This window comes from Aythya ferina, assembly GCF_964211825.1.
Source record: "Aythya ferina genome assembly, chromosome: 16".
NCBI lineage: Eukaryota > Metazoa > Chordata > Aves > Anseriformes > Anatidae > Aythya > Aythya ferina.
In genome coordinates, this window is record NC_140315.1 from 2485051 (window position 1) to 2508925 (window position 23875).

The 23875-nt window shown below is 47.1% G+C and overlaps 1 protein-coding gene across 3 annotated transcripts in view; it reads left to right on the forward strand.

Moving 5' to 3' along the window:
* NKAIN4 (sodium/potassium transporting ATPase interacting 4) overlaps positions 1–23875 on the forward strand; it is a 47128-nt gene that overhangs the window by 17627 nt on the left and 5626 nt on the right. For 2 of the 3 annotated variants that reach the window (XR_014698624.1, XM_084538246.1), the window contains exons 2-6: positions 5321–5458; positions 5953–6033; positions 13665–13862; positions 19890–19950; positions 23148–23232. Coding sequence is in view for 2 of the 3 variants with exons in the window: in XM_084538246.1 (XP_084394372.1) it covers positions 5321–5458; positions 5953–6033; positions 13665–13862; positions 19890–19950; positions 23148–23232 (563 nt within the window). In the remaining variant the exon portion in view is untranslated. The remainder of the gene's footprint in view (positions 1–5320; positions 5459–5952; positions 6034–13664; positions 13863–19889; positions 19951–23147; positions 23233–23875) is intronic. The other variant, XM_084538245.1, reaches the window with a different exon arrangement.

A 23875-nucleotide genomic window follows, 5' to 3' on the forward strand; every position in this document is an offset into this window, starting at 1 on the left:
AGGTCTGTGTGAATAGAAGGGGTTCAAGCAGCTCCAGGGGAGGAAACGGACCCAAGCAAGCAGAGAATGGGGCTCATTGTGTCCAGCGGGACCGACCGCGCTGGGGGACAGAGTGACAAACGGAGACCTCCCGTGCAATTAGTCCCCTGACCTCCGCGGTTCGGCGAGGGATGCCGGGAAGGGAGCTGGGGATCACAAGGCCCCGAGGAAGGTTTCCTTGACAACACTTAGTGAAGAAAAATGAGATTTCGTGAAGGCAGCGTGGATCAGCACGTGAGATGCCGACTTGGGAAGAGACAAGGACGTGGCACCTAGCAAACGAGCCCCTCGGTCAGGGGGATGTGAAACACAAGCTCAGTGAGTTGCTCTTTTTCAGACAAACTCAATTAAACAGCTGTTAAGACCATTAATATTTATTCAGAGATGCAGCCGCTCTGGTAAAAGCAAGCTTGTTGGTTAACTCCCTAATTTTTCTACCCACAAAATCTTCACCTTGAATAAGCCCCCGCGTACAGAGAAGTTTCTGCTCACCGCTGCGATTTTCATCGCACTGCAGCATGGGTTTAGGGTTCCTTAGATCTCATCCTGTTTCACCATTTCCAAAAACAAAGCAATTGTACAGAAAGATTACAGTGTAATAAGAATGATAATGCCAACAACAACAATAACAGCAACAACAATGCACAGGGCGAGTGTCTGGCATTGCCAAACTTCTGGTCTGGAAGAACCAGGAAAAAAAAAAAGTGTTCAAACCCCAAAAAGATACATTTTAAAATGAGACATTTGAGACTTTCTTAATTTCTTCCTGCTGTCTCAGCTCGCTGGACTCAAGCATTCATCGTTATATGATGTCTCATCGGGACAGCAGTGCTGTGACTTCGCCCTGAACTCGAGCCATCAACCACCGCGTGGCCAAAATACCGCAGGAAATCAGCGCAAGTTTCCTCCTCAAGAAAAGGCCTGTGACCTTTCTCAGTGAAAGTCTTGGCCGCCCCGGTGGTGTTTGCACAGCAGACAAACAAAGAGCATCTTCTTAAAAAGCGAGGCCGCTTGGCAGGGAACCAGAAGCTGAGTCAACGAGTCGGGCCTCAGCCAGGCAGGGCTGAAAATCCGAGGAGCGCGGTGCTGGCCCAGGGGTGCAGCTCAGGCACTTTCGCAGTTCAGCTTGGCAAGAGAGCAAATATTGGGGGCTTACATCGCAATTCTGTCTGTGCTGAAACTTTAGGTCCACACACAGAGATCCAGGGTGGCTGTGTTCACCTCTGAACGAGGGCAGAGCAGAGTTGGAGCGGTCCAGGAGGCTGTGTCCTTGTGGTGAAAGTTATGGGAAGCACAAGAGTTTAAAAGTGGCTTTTTTATTGTCCTCGTGGAAAATGGGCTGGGTTTCTGGGTAAAAAGTTCTTTCACATTTCATATAGGGAATGTCTCTTGATTTTAGGGAAAATTCTGCCTTGTCAAAACCTGAAGCTACCAGGTACCACTCCTCAAAGTCAGCTCCTGAAAAGTCTAAACCTTTTCTGGAGGAAGAAGAGATTTTCTGACCAGCTCAAACCACAGCTATGGGCCCGATAAAAGGGCAAACCTCAAACGAACTCCCACGGCTACACAGCACTGGATTTTGGGAAGGTTTGTCTCCAGTCATGCACTAACACTACAGAAAACTGAAACTGAGATGATTTGATGAATTCATGGAAGAAATCTTTCCATTATGAAGACAGTACATAAAAACTTGCCTTGTCCCTGTCTAAGTAAACTGAGGAGAGCAAATCGAGCTGATGGAATCGCCTTGATAGAAGAGTGTAAAGGACAGGGAATTAGGGGATAATGGTAACTGATTTGTTCACCAACACCTCTTTTTCCTTAGCAGTATGGAGGCACAAGGGGAAAAGGTTGGACTCCCCAGCTAACCAGCATGACAGGAACAACAGATGAAACAAAGAGGAGGCGATCAGAAAGATTGGGAGGGCCAAAATTTCAACAAGCACCCCCCAGCCCACATTAAATCACCCCAGAGCGTCCTGCAGGCAGCAACATCTGCCAGTGACACTGTGCTGCCAGAGCCATCACAAACACAGCTGGGACAGTTTGAACCCTCCGACAAGAAACTGTTCCACATTCAGAGATGTTTTTTAGGGCCACATTCCTATTCTGCAGGAGGGTCCATCAGGCAATGCTCCCCTCCAGCTCGGGGACAGCATCTCCTCTCTGGTGAGGCTTTAACAGTGCAAAGCCCTTGAGCACGTCCCATCCTCCTGGCTCACAACACCTCTCTCTGTGTGAGCCTCGATATAGGACTCTCTGTAAGCTGCAGAACGTCTTCTCTCCCTTTCTTATCTTTCCCAGCTGTATAAATGAGTGATAGCCTGGCGGAGAGCTTGAGCTCATTTTGTTTGCATGGCTAACAGTTGCTTCACGTGCTTATTTGCTGTTCCAGTTTCACTCGGATCAGCAGAAATGTGGTTTGTTTCAGCAGAAGAAAGTCTGCCGCTATTCTGATTTTAGTACCGCAACACGTAATTTAATTTAAGGAGTGAAAGGTAAAAATGTCTTGCGGTCTAGGAAAGCAAAAAGAGCAGAAGGAATACTATTTTTAATAAGAACACTCATAAAGGAGAAAAATTTGTTCTCCCTGATGGAAAGGTCCTGTCAGCTTTGAATGGCTTGAAACCTGTTCCCCAATCTGTGAAATTTCTCCTTACAACAAATATCCCCAGACTATAACAGGGTTTCTCAGCAGAATAGTGTGAATCATCATAGAGAATGCTACAGCGAGGAAATGACCCTGCGGAGCCTTGGCAGCGGCAGCAAAAGCCGGCATTTCCCCTGCTCAGCACGAGGATCCAAGAGGGGCTCAGTGGAGGGGTGCGGGTGCATCTGCACACGTCAGCAGGGGCAAACCCTGGCCCTGCTGTTTCTGCCCAGGCTGAGGGAAGCAGGCATGAAGGCTCCAGCTGCATTCCCTGCATCTGCTGTTTTGTTTCCAGCCCCAGGCCGAGGGCAGCCCTGCACAAACCTCAGCCCTGTTTACCTGCAGATCTCAGCAGTGTTTAATGGGTGTGCTCTGCACACAGAACTGCAGCGTAATGAGTGGCATGCTTGTTGGTTGGGTTTTAGCAAATGTTTTCTTAATTATCCTAGATTCCTAAGGGGACAGGGACAAGCCCAGGGTAACTTTGGGCTGCTTTTCTGACAGCTAAATCATCTCCAGGGTGGTTGGGTACCTCTCAGGTCAAAGGGCAATGTTTTCCCTGGTCCAAACAAGCCAGGAAACATCAAGAAGATGTTTTCCCCTTTTACACATCCCTAATGGAAAGAAGAGAACACTTCTCTAGAGATGGATGCCGTGAATCTTGATTGTGAGAACCCCAGACAGGCAGCATGGGTAGGAAGGAGCTATCCTTATCCCCTTTTCGGGGGCTGAAGGCAGGAGGTGAGGCTGAGTGCTGGTGCACCCAGCAGCAGGGGGATGTTATCTCTGCAGGGCACAGCCCCGCGTGTCCCCGCAGCCAACCCAGGCAGCGCCGTGCCAGCTCCGGGCAGCACACGCTGCTGCACCAGTGCACTGCACAAAGCCAATTAAATGCCTGATTGGATGAGGTGCTCACGGACAAGCAGCCCGCTGCCAGCCAGTCAGAACCCCAAGTCCCCAAATATCGTTAAGGTATGTGCAGTAATCCCCTCCTGAAAGGTTAAGTGGTTAACCTGTTCCAGCTGCTCCAGACGAGCTGCAGACAATCTGTGCTGGGGGAGATGGGGCAGCGCCTGCCCTGGTCTGCCCGCAGCATCCTCCAGGGGATTCAAACTGGTCAGAATGAGCCTCTTGCTTCAAAGGGAAGATGATTGTTTTGCAGAAAGCTCAGGAGACTGCCTCCGTTCCCTCCCCAGGCTCCTGCGCCCCTTTGCTGGTGAGGAGAGATGTCAGTGGGGGAAAGCTCTCACCGCCACACCGACCGATCCCCCTTGCCCAGGACTGATGGCCCTGACACAGAGTTCTTTGAAAAAAAGATTTGTGTTGAACTTCCAAGATAATGTTAAGAATTGCAATACCTTTACAGCCCAGAAGAGATGTGAAGTTGGTTTCCCCACTATTTGGGAAGAAGGAGGAACAGTGGTCAGTTGGTAGATGTGGCTTCCCTCATTGCGTGCCTTGGCTGGGTCCTGCAGCCGCTCGCATCCTTAAATGCCTTAAACCATTACAAAAGCCCCAATGCTTGGCCCCCACCTGCCATCATCTAAAAGCCAAACCAGGAAAAAATTGGTTCACATTTCATAGCTGATTACACATAATAGACTAAGATCATCCAAGCTTAATGTCTAATTAGTAGTTAAATTGACTATTGATGGTAAATTGTAATGATTTATTTAAGTGAAAATAAATATGAAATGTCATAATGTAATCACAGCGTACTACACTAATGAAACACACGTTTGAAATTCACAGGAAAAAAATATTCTTTGAAATCCAGTGGACAAACCTGCAGGAACCATTTTGCCCCCTCCACTCACTGTTTCCCTTATTAATATTTAAGGACTGTGGAGATGTAAAGGCCAGCATGCAGTTGTGTGTTTGTTTTGCTCTTGCAGCTGCATGCCAAACACAGCTGTTCGGATCCAGATGAACAGTTCCTTGCCTAATACAATGGTTACAGAAAAAAAAAAAAAGCACATCTTTATGCAAATGTGTTTTGAAAATCAGACCAAGCACCTCAACAGTAGTGGAGTTTTATTTCCAGGACATAGACCTAGCCTTGAACCAGGCTATTAGTGCTGGAGAGGAACGCTGTGTCCTCCAAAAAGCTGATGTGTTTGCAGAATTTCTTTGCTGGGTGGCAGCATTTTCTGCTGGGGGAAGGCGGAGGAGAGAATTCCCTCCTCCCTCTCACCTTGATGGATGCGTGCTGGAAAGCAGAAAGCTGAGAGGTGTCAGGAATGATGGAGTGATGCTGACGGCTCTGATAAATGAGTTCTTGGACGTCCTGCTGCAGCCGTTTAAGGCGCTGCTGTCTTGCTGTCACCTCTCCCCTCTGCCAGGGCAGCCTCCCCGTGGCAAAGCGCACAGAGAGGCCGTGCCCCACGTAGGCACTGGAGCTCCCTGCTCCTCATCAGCTCAGCTGTTGGAGAGGGAAGGAGAGGTGCAAAGAAGGGCGGTTGTGCACACACATCCTGTACTACTGCCCCGGTTCATGGGCAGCAAATTGCTTTGGGGTGGGAGTCAGCACTCCAGCTGCTGCAGGGATTTGCTCAGGGAGCGTGTCAAGGCCTTGACAAGGAACACCGTGAGTCCAGAGGCTGTAACTCTCCTTGTTCTTTTCCTTTCCAGCTTGCAGCGTTAGAGAGGCAGGTGTTTGATTTCCTGGGATACCAGTGGGCCCCCATCCTAGCCAACTTCCTCCACATCATCATCGTTATCCTTGGCCTGTTTGGCACTATTCAATACAGACCTCGCTACATAGTGGTGGTAAGTAACATCCGCTTTGTTCAGAGCCTTTCAAGGCCCTTCATAGCCTTTGTTCTGGGATGCAGCAAGCGATGAGGCACTGAGGAAAGCCCTTGGGAAATCAGGAACGAGCACTGCAAACAATTTTAGCAGGAGGTGCGTGGCTGTGCTAAGGAACACGTTGTTTGGTGTGCTGCACTTGTGTGCTTACTCCAGACTTGGAAGACTTCAGATATTTGTTATTAGCACCAAAGTAATGCCAGGACACCACACAACAGAGAGGGAGAAAGAGATCTTGGACACAGCAGAAGCTCTTCCAGTCCCTCCACGGCTCTGCCCTTGTGTCTCTAATTAGGCAAGAGAGCTTCTGCACATGAGAAACAGAGGGAAAGAAAATTGTTACGGTGCTGACTCAGTGCGTTTCACTGTCCCCAGCTGGATCACATACATATAAAGCAATTTCAGTGACTTCCTCGTGTTTATTGCTTCTCTCTCCCCGTCTTGTTCCCTTCTAGTATGCCATCTGGACTGCAGTTTGGGTCACCTGGAACATCTTCATCATCTGTTTTTACTTAGAAGTGGGAGGGCTCTCAAAGGTAAGTAGGAGCTCCGGGGGTAAGTGCCTGGGCTTTTGTAGAAAAACAAATGGTGTTTAGCAGGGAGGCCAGAGGGGTGGCAGGCTGCTGTGGGGTTAAAGTGCTGGGAGCTGGTCCTGGCCTCCTGCGTACTGGGGGGCTGCTTTTCTTGCAGAGGGAGGAGCAGTGCTTGTGGTGTGGAGGGCTCATGTGGTTTCTGGAGTCCTTTGCTGGTCAGCAATAAGTGGCTGGGATAAGTCCTTGTCCAGGGGTGTTGCGAGTTAATACCCATGAAGCTCCTGAAGGCTGAAATAAGCCAAGTATTGCTGCCTGGTTATCGAGGACTGAGTCAGAAATAATAAAAATGGGAGGCAAGCCCTAAACTGAGCCTGGGCTGCAAGCAATGAAGTACGAAGTGTTGCTGCAGCTTAGCAGACTACGAGCGATTATGGGCTGTGGGTTCAGTTCAGAGCACTCCACATTTGGCCTAAATTCCCAGGTCATACATCTAAGTTGCTGTCATAATTGGAACCGCGCTATGTTTTTCATTAGCCCTACAGCGAGTTGTGAGTGACGTTACAAATCCTTTACAGATAAGAAAATGTAATTTCTTAATTCCCCAATTAATCTCTGTTTCCCCTCACAACTATCTTTAGGAACTTCGCGGGAGCTCTCGCCCAAAACAGCGATTACTCAGGGGCTGGAAGCTCAGCCTGAGATGATCTTGGTCTTGGCTGTGACCAAGGAAAAAAAAAAGAAGCTTATCTAACTATTTTAAAGCTCCCTTCTGAGGGAAAACATTGGCTTGAAAAACTGCTCTGGGAGCTTCCCTGGCAGCCAGTGTTTGCTCCCATCCAGCTGATATTTGCGTTCACTAATCCCGACCTGCCCTGTGTCGGCTGATTGCTGTTCTGCAATTCAAACAGCCTCACAAACTTCGCCTTCTCCACCCCAGAGGAGCTTCATCTCGTAACCTTGCTCTGTGCTGGCGTTTGTTTCAGCAAAGCCAGCACGTGATGAAGCTTTACGTAGCCTGCAGGATGTCCCCTGTGATGGGGACCCTTTTGGTAGGGCTGGGTTTCAGGAGGTACCGTTACCGACTCAGTGAACCTCTCTCTAGAGCTGCAATGAAAATGTCGCACTGCTGCTTTAGTGGCACCTAGGGGGTGGAACAAAACCAAAGATTACTTATGTTGGTTTGGTGGTAAAATCCTTTACAGCCTTGCCTCTATTCTTCATGTGTTACTTCCATTTAAAAAGGCTGCCTTGTAAGGAAAAACTCACGGTGCTGCTTTTCCTCCCCCTTCCCTGTATCTGAAGGTATTTCTGTCTTTGCAATGACAAAACAAAACCTCATTTCCACATAAGAAGGAAAGATGCACTTGGAGCAGGAGTTAAACTTTCTGTAGGACGGCGTGAGGTTTCCCAGGCTGGCTAGACGTGGGCAGTGTTGTTCTCCTGCTGCATCTCTGGCAACCTGATCCAACGCCAGCTGACATCTGTAGGGTCTCATTGATCGAATCAGTCCTGGGATCGGGCCCCAGGAGGACACCTGGGCTCGGCTGGGAACGTGTAGAGCAGGCTCTGGGAGGGGGGCGAGTATCAACTGGGGTTGGGGGCACTTGGAGCAGCAGGTACCTTTGTGCCCTGGGCACCTTGGCTTCTTGGGAAATCCAAGTTTGTAGTGAGGCTGGCAGTAAGCAGGTGGATTCAAGATATTAGAAGAGCTTTGGAGCGCTGCTGATGGAGCTGGTGAGGTGAAGGCTAACTCGTTACCTACTAGACTCCATGGGGAGTGTTTCAGACACGTGTTTTCACGCTTGCTGTGTTCCTGTGCAAGTCCCTCGAGGGGCTGGTAGTTCTGAGGGAGGTTTTGGGGTGCTGTTTGCTCCGGGATCCCTGGTGGGGCTGTGGGAGGGAGCTGAGGGAAGGGGAGAGCTGCTTTCCTGCTCGCCCCGCGGTGCTCCTGACAAGGACAGCCTGCCGGGGAGATCTGTCAGCAGCTGGCTAATTTATAATGACAAAATGCAGAGAGGGCACCGAGCTGGAAAGAATGGAGTTTGTTACCTCGGCGGCTGGCGGTGACAGCCCAGACGGAGACAGGGGATAGATAACTCAGGTGGGGTGAGAAAAGGGAGAAAGGACCCAAGGGTTTCTGCTGCAACAAGTTTGGGATGTGCCTGGAGAATGAGAAAATGGGGAAATTATGATGGTTAGGTGCACTTATTGCAAGTAATTCTCTCTGCCGTGATGCCTCTATCCAAACTCATCGGTGAGAGTACAGGACGCAGGCAGGGGGATGCCAGGCAGCGCAGGGCTGAGGTTTTTGTGCCTGGCTGATTGAATAAACAGAAACCAGGGACACTGCAGCTGTGGAGTCTGGGAGATAAGGGCCTCTCTCAGCCCATAAACAAGGCAGCACAGGGGTTAAGAGACTGTTACAAACCATGTCATCTGCAGAATACGGGATGTAGGTGCACAGTTGTTGAACAGCACTTTTTGGGGCTTGCTCTTTGCCTTCCTTTACCAAGCAACTGCTCCTCCACTGCCCCTTTCCTTCTCTGGGTCATCTCTGTCTCTTCCTTCCTCTACTTCCTCTTGTCTTTCACGACAATTCCTGAAGTGCTCCTCTGTCCTCCAGGCTCCTCCTGCAGCACTCACTCTCTCCTGGCCAAGGAAACCCTGAGGAAGGCTGTTCTGGCTGGCTGTGCTCAGGGTGGTTATAACTACTCTGAATTCTTGTAATCCAAAGGGAAAATGTTCTTCCCTGCTCTGTGAATCTATTCTCTACTTCTTGAAGAGCTCAGCTGGCCTGATTTCTACTTTTCTACCCTGTCATTTTTTATTCTGTGATCTTTTCTTAGCAGGAATAAAGGAGTGTGAAACATGGCACGGCAGAATTTCATTAGGTGGACAGACACAAATAGATCTGCGCAAGCGGCTAAGAAAGCACTTCCCTTGCTGCTGGAAAGGCCTCCCTGGGTGTTAGCATATGCTAGCTTGGCTGTAAGCGCTTTGCCAGCGAGCAGGCAAGAGATACAGCAGTCTGGATTTGAAAGGTTGCATCTCAGCACTGGCAGAGAGATGGGGACGTGCTAGGAGAGGCTTCTGGCAGTGCTGCCTTGCTGGCTGTCCCTGCTCGGTTCTGAGCACGCCAGCATCTGGGAGAAATGTTGTCAGAGAGCTCTGTACCGCTCTGTGTCGCTCTACTTGGTGGGACGTGTGGCTAGCCCACTCTCCAGACTGCTGGTCCTCCTCCTCTGGTCTGTTCCTCTTATCTCTCTCTTTTTTTTTTGGTCCATCTGGCCGTTGAGTAAGGCGAGCTGCTGGAAGCTGCCTCCTGACCATCCAGGCTGTGCTTGAAGTCCTGTGTTAAGCTTCTCCCCTTCTCAGAGCGAAGCACGCTCTCCTCCAACACCTCAGTATGAATTGTCAGACTGAGTTAATAATTAAAATCCCGCTGGTAAGACACATGAGCATCTGTCTGTCCTGCTGCCATGCTGACTGGCTCTTCATCACGTACTTGAGAAGCGTTCGGAGACATTTGAGGAATTGTCGTCTATTCACATTATTCCTTTGTCTCTCCCCCCTGGAATTATTCATCTCATAAGGGTGATTTTTCACACCTCAACCCTTTTTTTTTTCCCCACTCTCACGTCTACCCAGTGCTTTGATCTGAATTCAGAGCCCTGGTGGTCTAAATTTCCTCTGGAAACACAAGGAAAAAGAAAGTCCTTATTCATCAGATGGGGTACATGTGTCATTTGTATTCCAGAGACTCTGGGTGGCATCTCTGGGATAACTTCGTACCTGAATAAATACTGTGAGGAGGCTGGTTAAATGCATGCCGAATCACAACTGTCCCTCAACTCCACCTGAATTTAGAAGCTGAAAGCCTGGGATTTGCCCTTTAAATGCGGTGGCATTGTCAACAAGTGTGCTGAGAAACGATGGAAGTGCTGTGCTGCAGTCTCAGGGTGATACAGCTATTCAGCACACATGACTAGGAGATAAACATCGTATTTCCCATTTTGATAAGAAGTGTTTCCAACTTAATGGATATAAAATCCTGCTGTCAAGCTCTGGGAGCTCCCATACAGCGTTCGACTTGTTTCCCAAGATGTTACAATGCTGCCTTGCCTGATAATTAAAGAAATAAAGGGGGGGATAATTCAGAAGGATGTTCACAAGAAAAAATCAAGGCACCTCTGATTTAGTCCCTTAAAAATGTTAGAAAAGCTTTCTAAAAAATCTTGTAGAGAAAGGAAGCTTTGTAACACAGCTGCCTCCCTGAGGGTCAGAGCTAGGTGTGAATTTCCCCGTGGGAAACGGTGGGCAGAGGCTGGGAGCAGAAAATGGACACTAAAATGTAGGTACGACACTTTTAGTGCTGTCGTCTTCCTTCTCACACTGCTGGCAAATAGATAGCAACAAGGTGCCACGGCAGTTCAGAGCCAAGTGTGATTTCTGGCTGGCCTTCAACATCCTCTTGAGGAGGGGCTCGTAGCACTCTCTGCTCGTATTTCTCCCGAGGCTGAAGGTTAAGGAGGGAACGATAGCCCTCCAGCTAGCAGCCTGTCAAAGAACAAGGGGGAGTGCAGTTACACAGCTCCTCGCCCTCCCAACAGCAGGGCTTGCTCACTTCTGGGACTCATTAGTATCTTTCAACCTGCAGGCTTTCAACTTCCGAGAGTGTTTCGGTGTGTTTAGACTTCAAATGCTTTACAGAAAGGTCTTGGGAAACAGCTGTTTCCAAAATTTTCTCGCGGTTGATCTTTTTCCGATGGTTTTAGAGCAGTGCTCCTATTTCACAGTTACATCTCTCTTCAACCACCTCCTCGCAAATGATGCTGGCAAACCACAGGAGACATCCTGGGATTGTTCTCCTGATCTCCCAGCAAGCACTGAACAACTGGAGGTCAATTAACTGATTTTCCTGGATGCTCTTTCATTATGCCTCATCCACTCAGGTATTCTCGGAGGACCCCAGCCAGGGAGACAAGCAAAGGGACAGCGTTGCTCTGCATGTCGAGAGCCTTTCGTTTGTGCTGCCCTGGTGCCCTGCAGAGCTGTTGCCTCTGCACTGTGAACCCAAAGGCATCTGCTACAAAATCAGTATTCCTGTTCCATCTGCGATGGCTGGCTCGTGGGTGGGAGTTGTGGGGGTCCCTTCAGAATTCAAATGTGCTCCTTTGCTCCACTCGGTTCCTAGCAGATTATAATATTTCTGTGCAGAGCTGGAGTGTGACAGTAGATGAGCAGCACTGACTGCTGCTCAGGACCTTCCACCTGCCCACCTCCAGTCCAGCATTCATTCTGCTTTTCCAGGCTTCGTTCACGAACAAGTTCAGCTTCTGCAGTAAAGCTAAGCCAGAACCAGTTCTGTATCATCCATCAGTCATTACAGAGGTTTGGGAAGGAGAGCAGCCTGCTCCTTATTTTGCCAAATACACACAGATGCCTCTGGAAGGAGCAGAGAAGAGCACTGGAGGGGCTCTTTGCATCAGCGAGGCAGAAGGTTTGGGAAAGCACCATCTGTGAGCTGGGAAAGGGAAGCCCTGGGGACCGGGGTAAAGAGTAGATCCTGTGGTGCCCCGTGGAATGGCTTTGTTACTGTGCTAATTGGGGAAAGCCTCAGGCAAAGAAAGAGGAATTGAGTCTTTTTTTGTTGTTGGTTTTTTCCTTCCCTAACTCCAGTGGTCTGTGAGAAGAGCCCAGCAGCTTGGAGGGCTGGCTGGCTGCGGGGGGAAGCGCCTTTCTGGGGAAAATCCATGTGTCAGAACATGCAAAGCTGGGAGAGAAAGAGTAAGCTTTGCAGAAAAGATGCAATTTAGTTGATATATGGGATCTCTGTGGGCCACCGAAGAGCAATGCCCAGCAGAGGGAGCAAGCTAGAGACTCTTCTGTCAAAACTGCCAAGCTGCAGGAGCAAACTCCAGCAATGTAGATGGCACAGCTCCTTGCAGTGTGTTATCCTGGAGCTGCCAACCTAATTATTTCCCTTGGCCTTAAAAACGCAGGCAGCTCCCTTTAAATTCCCAACTGTTAATAGTTTTCTCTATTGTCTTTCCATTCAGGCTTCTCGTGCGCTGGTGCCATCCTTCATCTCCATGCCCTCCTCCATCTACTGTAAAACATCCCATCTGCTGCAGTGATTATGTCGGGAACTTGGCAGCTGCCTCCTCACTTAATTGTCCACATTTCTTAACACGTGCTTCCTGCAGCATATTTTAATAACAGCTTTGCAAACTGTTTCTCAGGATCCATGGTGCAGCGGAGGGTACCCACACAATGCGCGCGCTGGGGCGGTCGGTCTCTATTCATGAGTTAACTGTCTGGCATTCAGGTTTTCTGCTCTTGTAACTCAAATTTGCCCCTGGATACAAACATGGGTATGCAGAAGTGTATCTGCAGGCTTACCTGGCTATGCTGCCTGTACTGGCAGTAGAGACCAGTCCTCTGGGCTGAGGGCAATGCAGAGCCTAGAGTGGCTGCTCTCATCCCGCGCTGCTCTCATCCCATTTTTCCCTCTGGACTGTGGGAAACTAAGGCAGAGGAGCTGCCACGTTTGGATTCCTGTGTTAGGAAGTGTGAATACCCCAAGCTCTGCTGCTGTTCTGGGAGCTGCTTCTTTCCTGCAGGCGGTCTGCACGACCCTGGCATGACCAGTGCCAAGTAGCACATGGATAGGTGCTAAAAGCTTTAGAAAGAGTTGGCTGGGTGTGTGAATCCAAAACATATTTCTACCCTGTAGAGACGCATGACTTCTCTGCCTGATCTGTTTTGTAATCTAACCTTCGGAATAAAACTTCCACTCCCTTGTGGCTGATTCTGCATCAGAGTGACCACTCTTAGCACTCATCTATGGAGCGATGTGGCTGATCTTTCCTGACCCACTCTGCCAGCTCTCAGTTTGTGTTTTGCCATCTGCAGGGAGGGCTTTGCTGTGTCCCATAGGCTCAAAATCCCAAAGCACTCAGGACGCTCCAGCAGGTCTCATGCTTTTCTCGTGTGTTATTTTGAAATCAGCAGCTGGTTGCACACAACTCCTGCACTACTTGTGTGATGTTTCACCACATAACCCCCACAATGGCATTATTTACTGAACTAGCGAAGCTCAGACTAAAATAAAAAAAGCCTCTCTTGAGGTAGAGTTCATAAGGAATTGCAGCAAAAGTGTTTGTAAGAAGCTGCAGCGGTCACTGAGGTCAGCTCAGCTGGGTAACTTGACCTGAGGCTGTCAGTGCTAGGGTCAACAGAAGAAGCAGAAACACCAGATGTCAGGAGTGGAAGGAAATGGGACAGTTAGAAACAGTAGGGGAACTTGGTAAGTGGGTTAAAAGCTAGGAACACAAGAAGATCTGCTGGGTTTTGAGATTTGCTTTGGGGTGATGAAGTTTCTCTCTTTCATTTCTCTGTGTTGCTTCCATGCCCATAGCACAAGATTCTGTGACGGGGTGCTCTGTGCTCTCATTTGCCTTTTTCTTCCAGATTTGAAATCTAGCATCAGTGTATTTTGATCAGTGCTAGTGTTTCTTGAGGGTGGGGATCTCAGAAGCTTTAGGTTTTCCACTGATTTAATGACCCCCATCTGGCAGCACATCAGATGCTCTTGGAGTAAGTGGAGGTCTCTTTGCAACTCTTTTCTCTAGGACAGCGAACTCTTGACATTTAACATCTCCCGGCATCAGTCGTGGTGGAGTGAAAATGGTCCCGGCTGCGTAAGGAAGGAGGCTTCGATGTCCGGCATCAAAGGACTGGACAGCCATTCGTACGTCTCGGTGATAGGCTGTGCCCTGGAGTACCGGTACATCGAGGTCATGCACAGCTCCTTCCAGATCCTGATCGCGGTGAGTACGCTGCTGAGCCCACCTGAGCAACTGCTGAGGAGATGCCCTTTGTCTTTTCCAGGCACAGAGGCTGGCCTACACTTTGTGTCCCAGTTTGTATCATCTGATTGCAAAGGCCTTTGAAAATGTTCTTATTCGTTTGTTCATGGGTTCTTATGAATGATATTGCCAGAGAAACTGGACATGCACAGCAGCAGCCCAACATGTGGGGTAATGCATCACACAACCAGCCAGCAACAAGTCACCCTGCGCCCCTGCTAGGCTTTATGCTGGTAATGTTTGGTGGGTTTTCCTTCAGGGAAAAGGATCCGACCTAAAGTGTCTGCGAGTTGCTTCAATGCATGTGTATGAGAAAGGAAAACCAATGCATCCAGAAGATCAGAGCTCGTTTTCTTTTATAAAGAGCTGTTAGGTGGAGCAGGATTGCTGCTGATCTGGTGCTGTTCCTGAATTTGGTGAGACAACTGACACATTTTGAAGTCAGAACAGGAGGACCTGAAGTGCAGAAGTGTCACCGTTAGCATCCTTCTACGCGTCCGAGCTGCCACAAGCACCGTGTCCCAGGCTCGAGGTCCAGCCCACAACCAGTCCTGACGTGGACCGGGACAGGGCTTTGTTTCAAGGTGTCTTACGGACTTAGGCAGCTGGTCCTGAGCTCAGTGCTCACACTGCTACTCAGCAGTCTGTGTCTCCAGGAGTGTTTTCTGCTTCCTCCAGGGCACAGGCCAGTACTCCCTCTGCATCTGTAAACCACCACAAGGGGCCAGCTGGGGAGACAGGAGGGAACTATAAGATAAAATATGATTTAGGTAAATATCTTCTCTATCCTTTTCCCTGAGACTTAACTCACAGTGGGTTTTTACATCCTAAACCCTGGAAATGAGGGTAAAATATTTGTATGCAAGGAAGCCATATGGGCTGAGCTGTGCAGAGTGAGGTAAATTTGTGCTTGTCCTGTAATAAAAGCAGAATATTGAAGCCCCAGGCCTGTAGCTCCTGCCAGCTCTGAAATGTTCATATAATTTTGTCATGTAGTGGGAAAAACAGAGCTTTTCCCCTCTGCTTTGCTGAGGTAAGGCAGAAAGAAGCCTTTTCGTATTCTCACTCAGACCTCGCCTGAAACCAGTCAGCCACTTCTCTCCCTTCTTAGCCTCTGAGGGTCAAACTCTTTGATCCCTGCCAGGATCTCTTTCTGTGCTCTTTATCTCATTTTAAGGCAGATTTTATTACAGGCTGCCGTCCTTCCCAGAGCGCCAGGCAGGTACTGAGCAGCAGGCTGGCAGAGAGGCCAGATCGATAGCACAAAAACCACGAGGAGGAGCTGATGGCTCAGGGGATGCAGCCAGGGACATGACCCAGTTCCCTCCTCATCTCCCACGCATTTGAGGCCTCAGTAGTCAGCACCATTTTAAGGGGAAGGAACAAGCAAAATTGTCCCATTCTGCTGGTTTTGCTTTGTTCAGTGTTTTTTAGAAGTTGTTGGATAGTTTTTTTTTTCCCTTTTTTTTTTTTTAATTTATTTTTTAAATTCCAGATACAGTAGTGTGATATCCATGTTCTTTATGCAGTACCCAGCTGAGGAGACTTCTTTACTTCTTTTCTGGAAGTCCCAATTCCTCGAGACTCCCAAGGACCTACAGTGCACCGTGCTGTGTGCCTGGGGAAGGCTGAGCTCATCTCACTGGATTTCATCGTGCATGCCAAAGCAAAGGGAAAGCAAACCTTAGCCCATATGGCAACCACAGTACTAGCTGTCATCTTGACTCCTGCTGGCTATATTATCCCACTCCTGGGTGTACGTTTGAGGAAGATGCATAAGGTCTCAGTCTGCTTTTGTTCAGAGCTTGTCTGTACCCCTCGAAGGCAAAAGCAGCTCCTTTAAACTGGAGCGGGATCAAACTTGGGTACATCAGTCACCACACACAAGACGAGTAGCTGTAGGGCCCAGAATGAAAATCTTGCTCAGTGCTTGAGCACCGAAGACACTGGAGGAAAAGCTCCAATTAGAATAAAAACTCTTGAAGTCTGTACTGGTGTAGAAATGTAACTGTAAAACTAATCCTAAGAACCTAATCAGGAAATGCAACCGCAGCCAGTGTCAAAAAATCTGCTTTGTTTTTATCTTACCAAGGATTCATCTTGCATCTCCCCAGCTCGCCAGCCAGCAGGGAGAGGAGTGATTTCTGGGTCTGAAATACCTGGCATAGCTCTGGGCCGCCCATATGGTAGTTCTGGGAGCGGGGAGGTCTAGGCTTTTCCTCAGGCTTCGTTGAATTGGGGTGGAAATTGGAAATATCCTCCCAACCGAGAGAGCTGCCTGTCTGCTGCTTTCGCTCAGACTGACAGGTTGGAAGGCTCCCAGGAAGGCGGCAGCTCAGGCTTTGACAGCAGATGTTATGTGAGAAGCAAGGCGCAGGAGATGCTCTGCTGTTGGCAGAAGCTAGATTTTCAGTGGTTGTAATTGCATCCAAAGAGTAAAGAAGGTCAGGGAATCAAAGGATTTTGCTCCATTTTGACTATCTGGCCACAATAGCTTTCTCACAGGCTGGGTTTGGCTTTCTTGTAGCTTGGGAATTGGTCAGAAGGCTCTTTATTTCCCCCCAGTCTCTCAGTGAGAGCACACATGCTTCATTAGCTCTGATTAGAAGTGAAACCTGGAGTACATCTGCCCTGGAGAAGGAGATTCTGCACATACTCTGTGGTGGGGAAAAAAAAAAAAAAAAAAAAAAAAGCAATGGGAAGTTTCTCTTTTTTCTGGAGAGAAGAGTTGAAGAGCCCAGAATCTTCACCAGAACAGATGCAGATCAAAGCTAAGATTTTATACAAGCAGCAGTAACACCTTCTAAAATTTGCCTTACCATCCTTCAAGTATTTTGTATGCTTGCAGCCAGCTGGTCCCTCCCGTTAGATCTTCCTGTAATTCAGTCTTTGTGCCTCTAGTGCTTTACCTCGGTGCTGCTCTTCCATGAACACTCTTCAACTCAGTATTTAAAAGTTAACTTCAGACGAACGAGGAACTGGTTTGTTTCCTTGTTCTTTAGGAACACGTACTGCCTTTTCTGCTCTGCTGATCGGCTGGCACAATGCTTGTGACATCCCAGCTCCATCCCCTCGCTCCATCCTCTCCCTTGCTCGGCAGCGTGTGCGTTCCCAGGCTGTCCGACAGGCTGACTGAACACACCTGCCTGCGACATGTGTTCCTAATAAAAAGCTTAATCGGATACTTGTGCAGCCTGGAGGAAGCTGGTACTGAACATGCAGAACAAGTGGAGAAACAGCAGCAGAGGCTAAAGCCCGGGAACATTCTTTGGGGAATTAGAGCAATAGCTTAGTGTCGTTTTACATCACTGACTTCTCCCCTCCTCTTCCACCTTTCCTATGTGATTCACAAAGATCTAAGAATTCCTGCTATTTATTTCCCTGGGATAGAAGAGCTTAAAGCCCTCTTACTGAAATCAGCAATGAAGACCACGTTTTGAGCAAGAGCAAAATTACTTCTGAATTCTTGGCCTTTGAAGCCTTCTGCTCAGTGTTAATTACTGATAACTGTGGTGGTGTCTGGGGGCTTGACACATCTTCATCAAGAATGCAGTCAGAAGGCAACCACTGCTGTCTCTTGGAGTCTACTCACGGCGTGCTCCAGCAGACTGAGAACAACTGGGCGATAGGAACGGCGTTTCTCTGTAACTGCTTCATTCACAATTCACGCAGGAAGCAAGATGCAGGGAGTCCCAGGAGCTCACATCACCCCTGAGGTGATACGGTTAATTACGGTTTAGGTCAACCAGTGTAAAAATGTGCTCACATTTATCTTGTAGGTCTCTTCCCTCCTTTGCCATGGAAAATCTCCTACTCTGGGCAGGCTGCAAGACTTGCAGAAATTATTTGAATAAAAAAAAATGTTCAGCTGAATAAGCAATTTATTATTGATGAAACTCTTGTCAAGAAGGAATGGGTTATAAGGTAAATGCAAAGAAAAATTTTAACATCAGTCACGTCAGTTTGAAACTTTTATCAGGAAATAAAAACAAAACTTTCCGCTCCAACAGAGCTGGAATTAGGAGTTCCCTGACCCAGATATCAGGAATGGCAACCTTAGATAAGGTTTGTGTGCATATGTTATAGCATATAATAATAGTGGATGATTGATGCCATTTTGCATGGCTGTTAATCCAAAGTTCCTGCTCTGGGGCATGACAGAAAATCTGGGGAAGGAGAAAGCCTTCCTCAAGCTCCTCTGGAATCAGAGCATGCATTCAAGATGCATCTTCCCTGCTTGGATATTTGTGTGTGTGTCAGCCCTGTGATTTGGCCTTTATCTCTTGTGAAATACAAATGGCTGGACCTTCAAACTCAAAAAATGTCAGAGCTACCTCTACTGCACTGAGGTACGGGGATGTGTTTCCATAGGGCCCACCCAGAGCTGGCTCGTCTCTTGGATGATTATAGGAGATGTAAAGGCAATACAGGGTTTGATGATGCTACAGAAATATTCCATTCCCGTCCAACAAGGTCTCTTTTGTCTGGGAGAGCTGGAGAAATCAAGAATGTCTTATAACTCCCCAGTAGAAATCTCATTATCTTGCCTTTTGTTTTCTGCTGTGATGTATTTTTCTGTCATATTAAAAATGAATGGACTCTACTTTCCGAGCTTCACCATGCATCATTCTGTCTTCCCTTGGAGTGAGTCACTGCATGTTACATCCTAGCTCTTGTTCAGGAGAATTGAGTTCACAGTGGAAAACAATTACGCCTCACAATAACTTTACTAATACGGTTACTGTCAACCAAGATCTCGCTAAGTGGGGTGCTATGTAAAGATGTGAAATGAAGGATGGAGAGGATATTTGATTACCAGGAAGAAGGCAGAGCAAAATAAAACCTTGCTGAATCTAGAATGCTTAATTCCCACAGTACCAAAAGCTTATTTCTCTTTTCAGGCTGGGTAACAACTTGCTACTGAAATTGAACACGGCAGTTCTGATACTTCAGAGCTCCTACAAAGCTCTATCAACTAAGCACAGACCCGCTGGGCTCCCATAAATTGCTTTTTTAACGTTCACTCTAGTTTTCTGCTCAAAACACTGCTCCGAGCAATGGGTTGACATGAGGGCCGTGCCACGCCAGGACGGCTATTTGAGAGGCACCCCGTTGTGTTACTGCTCCTTCCCCGTGTCCGTCCTCCTCCCAGGAGCTGGCAGTTTCCTGCTAGCCTCTGCAGTTTGTGAAGTAAGACCATCACTACTGTCTTGCTTGTTTTTCACCATGCCCCAGCCCGTTTACTTTGCAGGCCCAGTGAGTGCTTGATTATTCCATGCAGCAGTGTTTATTTTCCATAGAAAGACCCTTAGAAAATGGGGACCTAGAGTAAGACTGGGATTTCCTTCCAATGAACTTCAGATCTCCAAGCCTACATTACAAAAGATCTCAGTGGCTCTGAACGTTGCTGCCAGTGCAGCACTGTTCTCATGGTTAACTAAGTTTCTACCTCATCTGCATAAAAACTGCTCACATCTTTTTGATTGCTCCTACACCAGTGTAATTTCTCTTCCCTTTCATTCCCCTTATCACAGGAATACAGAGCTGAGGAGCTGAACCTCTGTTAATAAAACCTGAACCTCTGGTAATAAAACCTATCCCTGTATGTAGAGGTCTGTCTAAAACGTTCCCTCAGTTCCTACATCCCCATCACTTCTTACAGAGCATAAACTTAGCACTTACAGAGCATAAACTTAGTTTCAGTATCAACAAAGCCAGCCCATGTTCTTGCCAACCATTCTAGTGACAGCGGGTCACGATCTGAAGGTGAGGATGGGTCAAGTTTTGAGCTTTGAGTCTGCTCCCTGCAGTGTCCTCCTCTAAGCCTCCACCTGTACTCCCCACCTCACAGCCAATATGACTTGGCTCCACCGTTACGGTAGTGCTGCCAAGTGGAGAATAAATATTGGCTGCTAACGTCATGCCAAGTGGGTTTTGACCAGCCGTGTAAGATTGATGCTGAAATGATTTATTCTCTCTATTTTCCAGCTGGTGGGCTTTGTCTACGCCTGTTATGTTGTTAGTGTTTTTACAGAAGAAGAAGACAGCTGTAAGTATTTATCAACAGATCCCCTGGAAAGGGTTTATTAAATTTGCTTTCTATCTCAGATGTTCATCTATCAAGAACAAGTTGTCATCAGACTACTTTCCATCTCTCCCTTTATGTGATGTGGTCCTGCCTACCTTGCAAGGATCAGCTGTTTTTACTGTGTGATATTTCTCCCCACGTCACTAAGTGTTACATGCTGTAATCTGGCTACTCTTCCAACACAAAAAAAGCGTGGTGTTAGCTACTCACTCAGGCTAGGCTTCAGAGAAACTGGGCAGCTTCTTCTGTTCTCAGGCTTCTATAGCTGAAGAGTAATGCCACTGAAATTTAAGCAGGAGAAACTACAGCAAAGCCTGGTACTCAGCTGGGCCACCTGCTGAGTATCATGTGCCATAAGCTGAGGACGAAGCAGAGCATGAGATTTCTTACCAAGAACCATCCTGACAAATTAATTTAAAAGCAGAAGAAGCACTGCATCTGAATTACGGGAAGGATGATGGAGCTGACTCTCGTGTTTGGTTGACAACTCTCTCAAGTGTCATACCTTCACTGTGATGGGTCAGAAAAGAGCAAAAATTCAGAGAATTCATAAGGATGGTTGGGTCTACGGGATCTATCCAGGCACCTGTAGCCTGGACCTGTATTACTGTCCCTCTCAATATCCTCTTGAGACCAATACTTTTGCAAACAAAAGAATGGATATGTAGGGATCAAATAAATGTGAATTCTGCTTTTTTTTTGGCCTTTCTGTTTTTGAATTCAGAATGTTTAAATTGGAATATTCTTACTGAAATCAGTGGGTCTAGGCCAGTTCTCTCCAGGTAAGGATCTGATTCAGAGGCTTTATACCCAAATATCACTTCCTTAAGATTTTTGTCAGATTTGTGCAAGTAGCTCTGTTGTTTTAAAGAGCAGCTGGCATGGATGGTAGCTGAAAAATAACAGCTTTGAGCTGACTATTTGAAAGTATGTGAAGAATGTTGATTTCATACGGGTGAGATGAGCTGCATTGCTTATCTGACTTGTCCTCGTGTTTTGCTGTTGTTTCCTGTGCGGCTGAACTCATTCTGCTGGCTTTATTGATTATTTGTTCAGAGCTTGGAATTGCACTTAGTGAAGGCACTTTGTTATAAGTAATATTTTAAAAAATATCCGATAGCTCTTCTGGTAGCTGAATAGCTTGAATTGTGAGACTCTTTTTAATATTGCAAGGTAGTAACTTGACAGAGCTCATTTTTATGGGAGGGATCTGGTAGGAGAGGCAATCACATGGAAGGAAGTATTATCTAGAAACACAGGGTTGTTAATTCCAGGATACTTTTTATTTTTTCTTCCACTAACAAATTCCTTTTTCCTCCCAGTTTCCCAGCTTGGAGTTAAAATGCCAGCTTGAATAATTAACAATGACAAACCATCAATATTTCACACTCACAGTGGTAGATCCTTGCAGTGACCCGAACGAATTTGAGCTGCGTTTTAATTTTCTCTTCCATTTGTGGTTTCTTTTAAATGTTCCTTTGATATGCAGCATGAAGTAATTACAAGTGCTGAGGCACATTAATCAGGAAGCTCATGCTAACGTGATTTTCATGAGAAAACACAGCAGTAGGGACCTACTAACACTGAACCGTGGGCAAGAGTATTTCAGGTGTCCTGATGCACTGAGATGTCTTGGTGGTAGCAACAGAGAACCACAGCTCAGACTTTCTCTTTAAGAGACTTGGCTTTTGGGTGCTTCCACGGTTGGGTGCTGAGATGAGATGACTTTGTTAAAGGTAACAGACAGTTACTGTAAATTGCATGTCGTTAAGAAGCCTTCCTAATTTAGATGCTGCACAATTGAGGTAATATAGTTAGCATCTGTTCTTTTAAAACTGCCAACAGTTTCAATTTTAAAATACTCACAGTTTTTTTTAAGTGGCTAAGTAAAGTTCAATCTCACTGGAAGTGCTGGGAAGGATCCCCCCAGTTTGCTTAGAATCTTTAGAGATTTCACCTGTTAACTCACAGTTGTTCCAGAACCACAGTGTCAGCATGAGGCTACCCATCAAGATGGAATTTGTGAGGGTACATCCTCCTTGGGTTTCTAAATATATTTTTAGAGTTGTTTTTTTTTTTTTTTTTTTTTTTTTTTTCACTTCTTATATATTTAATAAACATTCTTTCTATTTTTTTTTTTTTTTTTTTATAAAATGTATAGAGCTAAAATCTAAAATTATAGTGCCACCTTCAGGAAAGGAAAATGAACAGGCATTTATATAGTTAATAACATGCCAGTTATATATGGATGGGATAGCTTTTGTACTTCCAAACAAGATGCTCTAACTTGGCATCGAGAGGAGTCTAAGCTGGATATGTTTTAAAGGTTTTTGCAGGGCTTTCTAGGTCGATCACAAACCGCACCACATCATCCCTGTGCTGACCCTGCTGTGTTGGCCAAGCTTGGTAGTGCAGACTTGGCCTAATTTCAGGGGAACTAAGAGAGACTTGGAAAACTGCTCCATGGTTACTAAGGGGAATTGTCCCTTAAAACATTCCTGGTTTAGTTACATCGCCCTTCTGTGAGTACTGGAGAAGGGAAGCATTGTTCCGACTTGTATACAATTTAAAGAAACGGAGCTGGCAGAGGGGACCTGAAAAATAGCAGAGCTGCAGACAATGGGGTATTCGCAGCTCTCCAAAGCTGCTGTCGTCTGTCTTGCAGGAAAGACAAGTGGGGCAAGAAAATTCCTACTTCAGTATATAACCTTCACGGGGACCGCTGTGCTGCCAAATTCTCTGCTGGCATTTACTCACGAGCCAGCCCCCAGCTTCCTTCTCTCAGCACATTGCTGAACGGCTGAGGCTTTGGCAGCTCCCTTTCCTCTGAAGTCACGGCGTGGCAGCAATACCCCAGAAGGCTGAGGGAGGTCCTCTCGTTTTTTCTGGAGCTTTTGTTTGGTTTAGGTCTTTTGTTAGCTCTCTGCTTTGGGTTCTACATTAGCCGAATCTCCTCTTTGGCGTGCTTGTCCAGCCTTGGGGATCCATCCAGGAAAAGAGGGAGAACTTTCCACCTGGCAATCCATACCTGAAGAATCATTTTTCTGTTCTCACTGATTTTTGTGTTATGCCATGACACGAACCGACTTTTCCTTTCATTTCCTTCCAACTTTCTGGCCATGTTTGTTTGTTTATTTGAGTTCTGATTTTTTTTTCAGTTGATTTCATTGGTGGATTTGATCCATTTCCTCTCTACCATGTCAATGAAAAACCCACCAACCTTTTGTTCAAGCAGACATACCTGTAAGTATCGTCTCCTACGCTAAGAGGCTGTGCATGCCTCTGAGCTTGACGGCTCAGGGGTGCCATTGGTTTGGGGTTTTTCCTCCTCGCAGGTTGATTTCTCCAGCAGGCTTTTCAGGTATGGAAGGAACAAACAAGTTGCAGAACACCAGGAAGGGTGAAACTGCCTCTGCTCAGCCCCTGGTTTCCAGGGCAAAGCTTGGCTGATGGCAGTGAGGTTTATAGGAAGCACTTGGGCCAGCTGCAGGATGCTATTGTAAACAAGCTACTGGATGCTTTTCAGCAGAGAGAGGCTTTGAATGCTGCCTGAGCAGGTACAGGTGGGAGCTGTGAGGAAGCTGAGAATAAGTGAATGTTGAGAATAAGCCAGAGGGACAGCAGAGTATGATTCTCAATCCTAAAGTTAAATTATGGCATGTCAGGCTCAACGACAGATCTCTACCAGGGTAAAATAAATGCAGCTTCTAGTTATTTAAGCCATATCTCAGCTTTGTGGGCAGTCACAACTGAACTTAGACTTGTGCATCCACGCAGTTTTGATCACTGGGCATCCTCCTATAACAGCACATCGAACTTTGATTCTTGTAACAGTTTCCCTCTGTATCTGCCCATGCTTCTAGAGAGCCTGTAAGGAGCAAAGCTA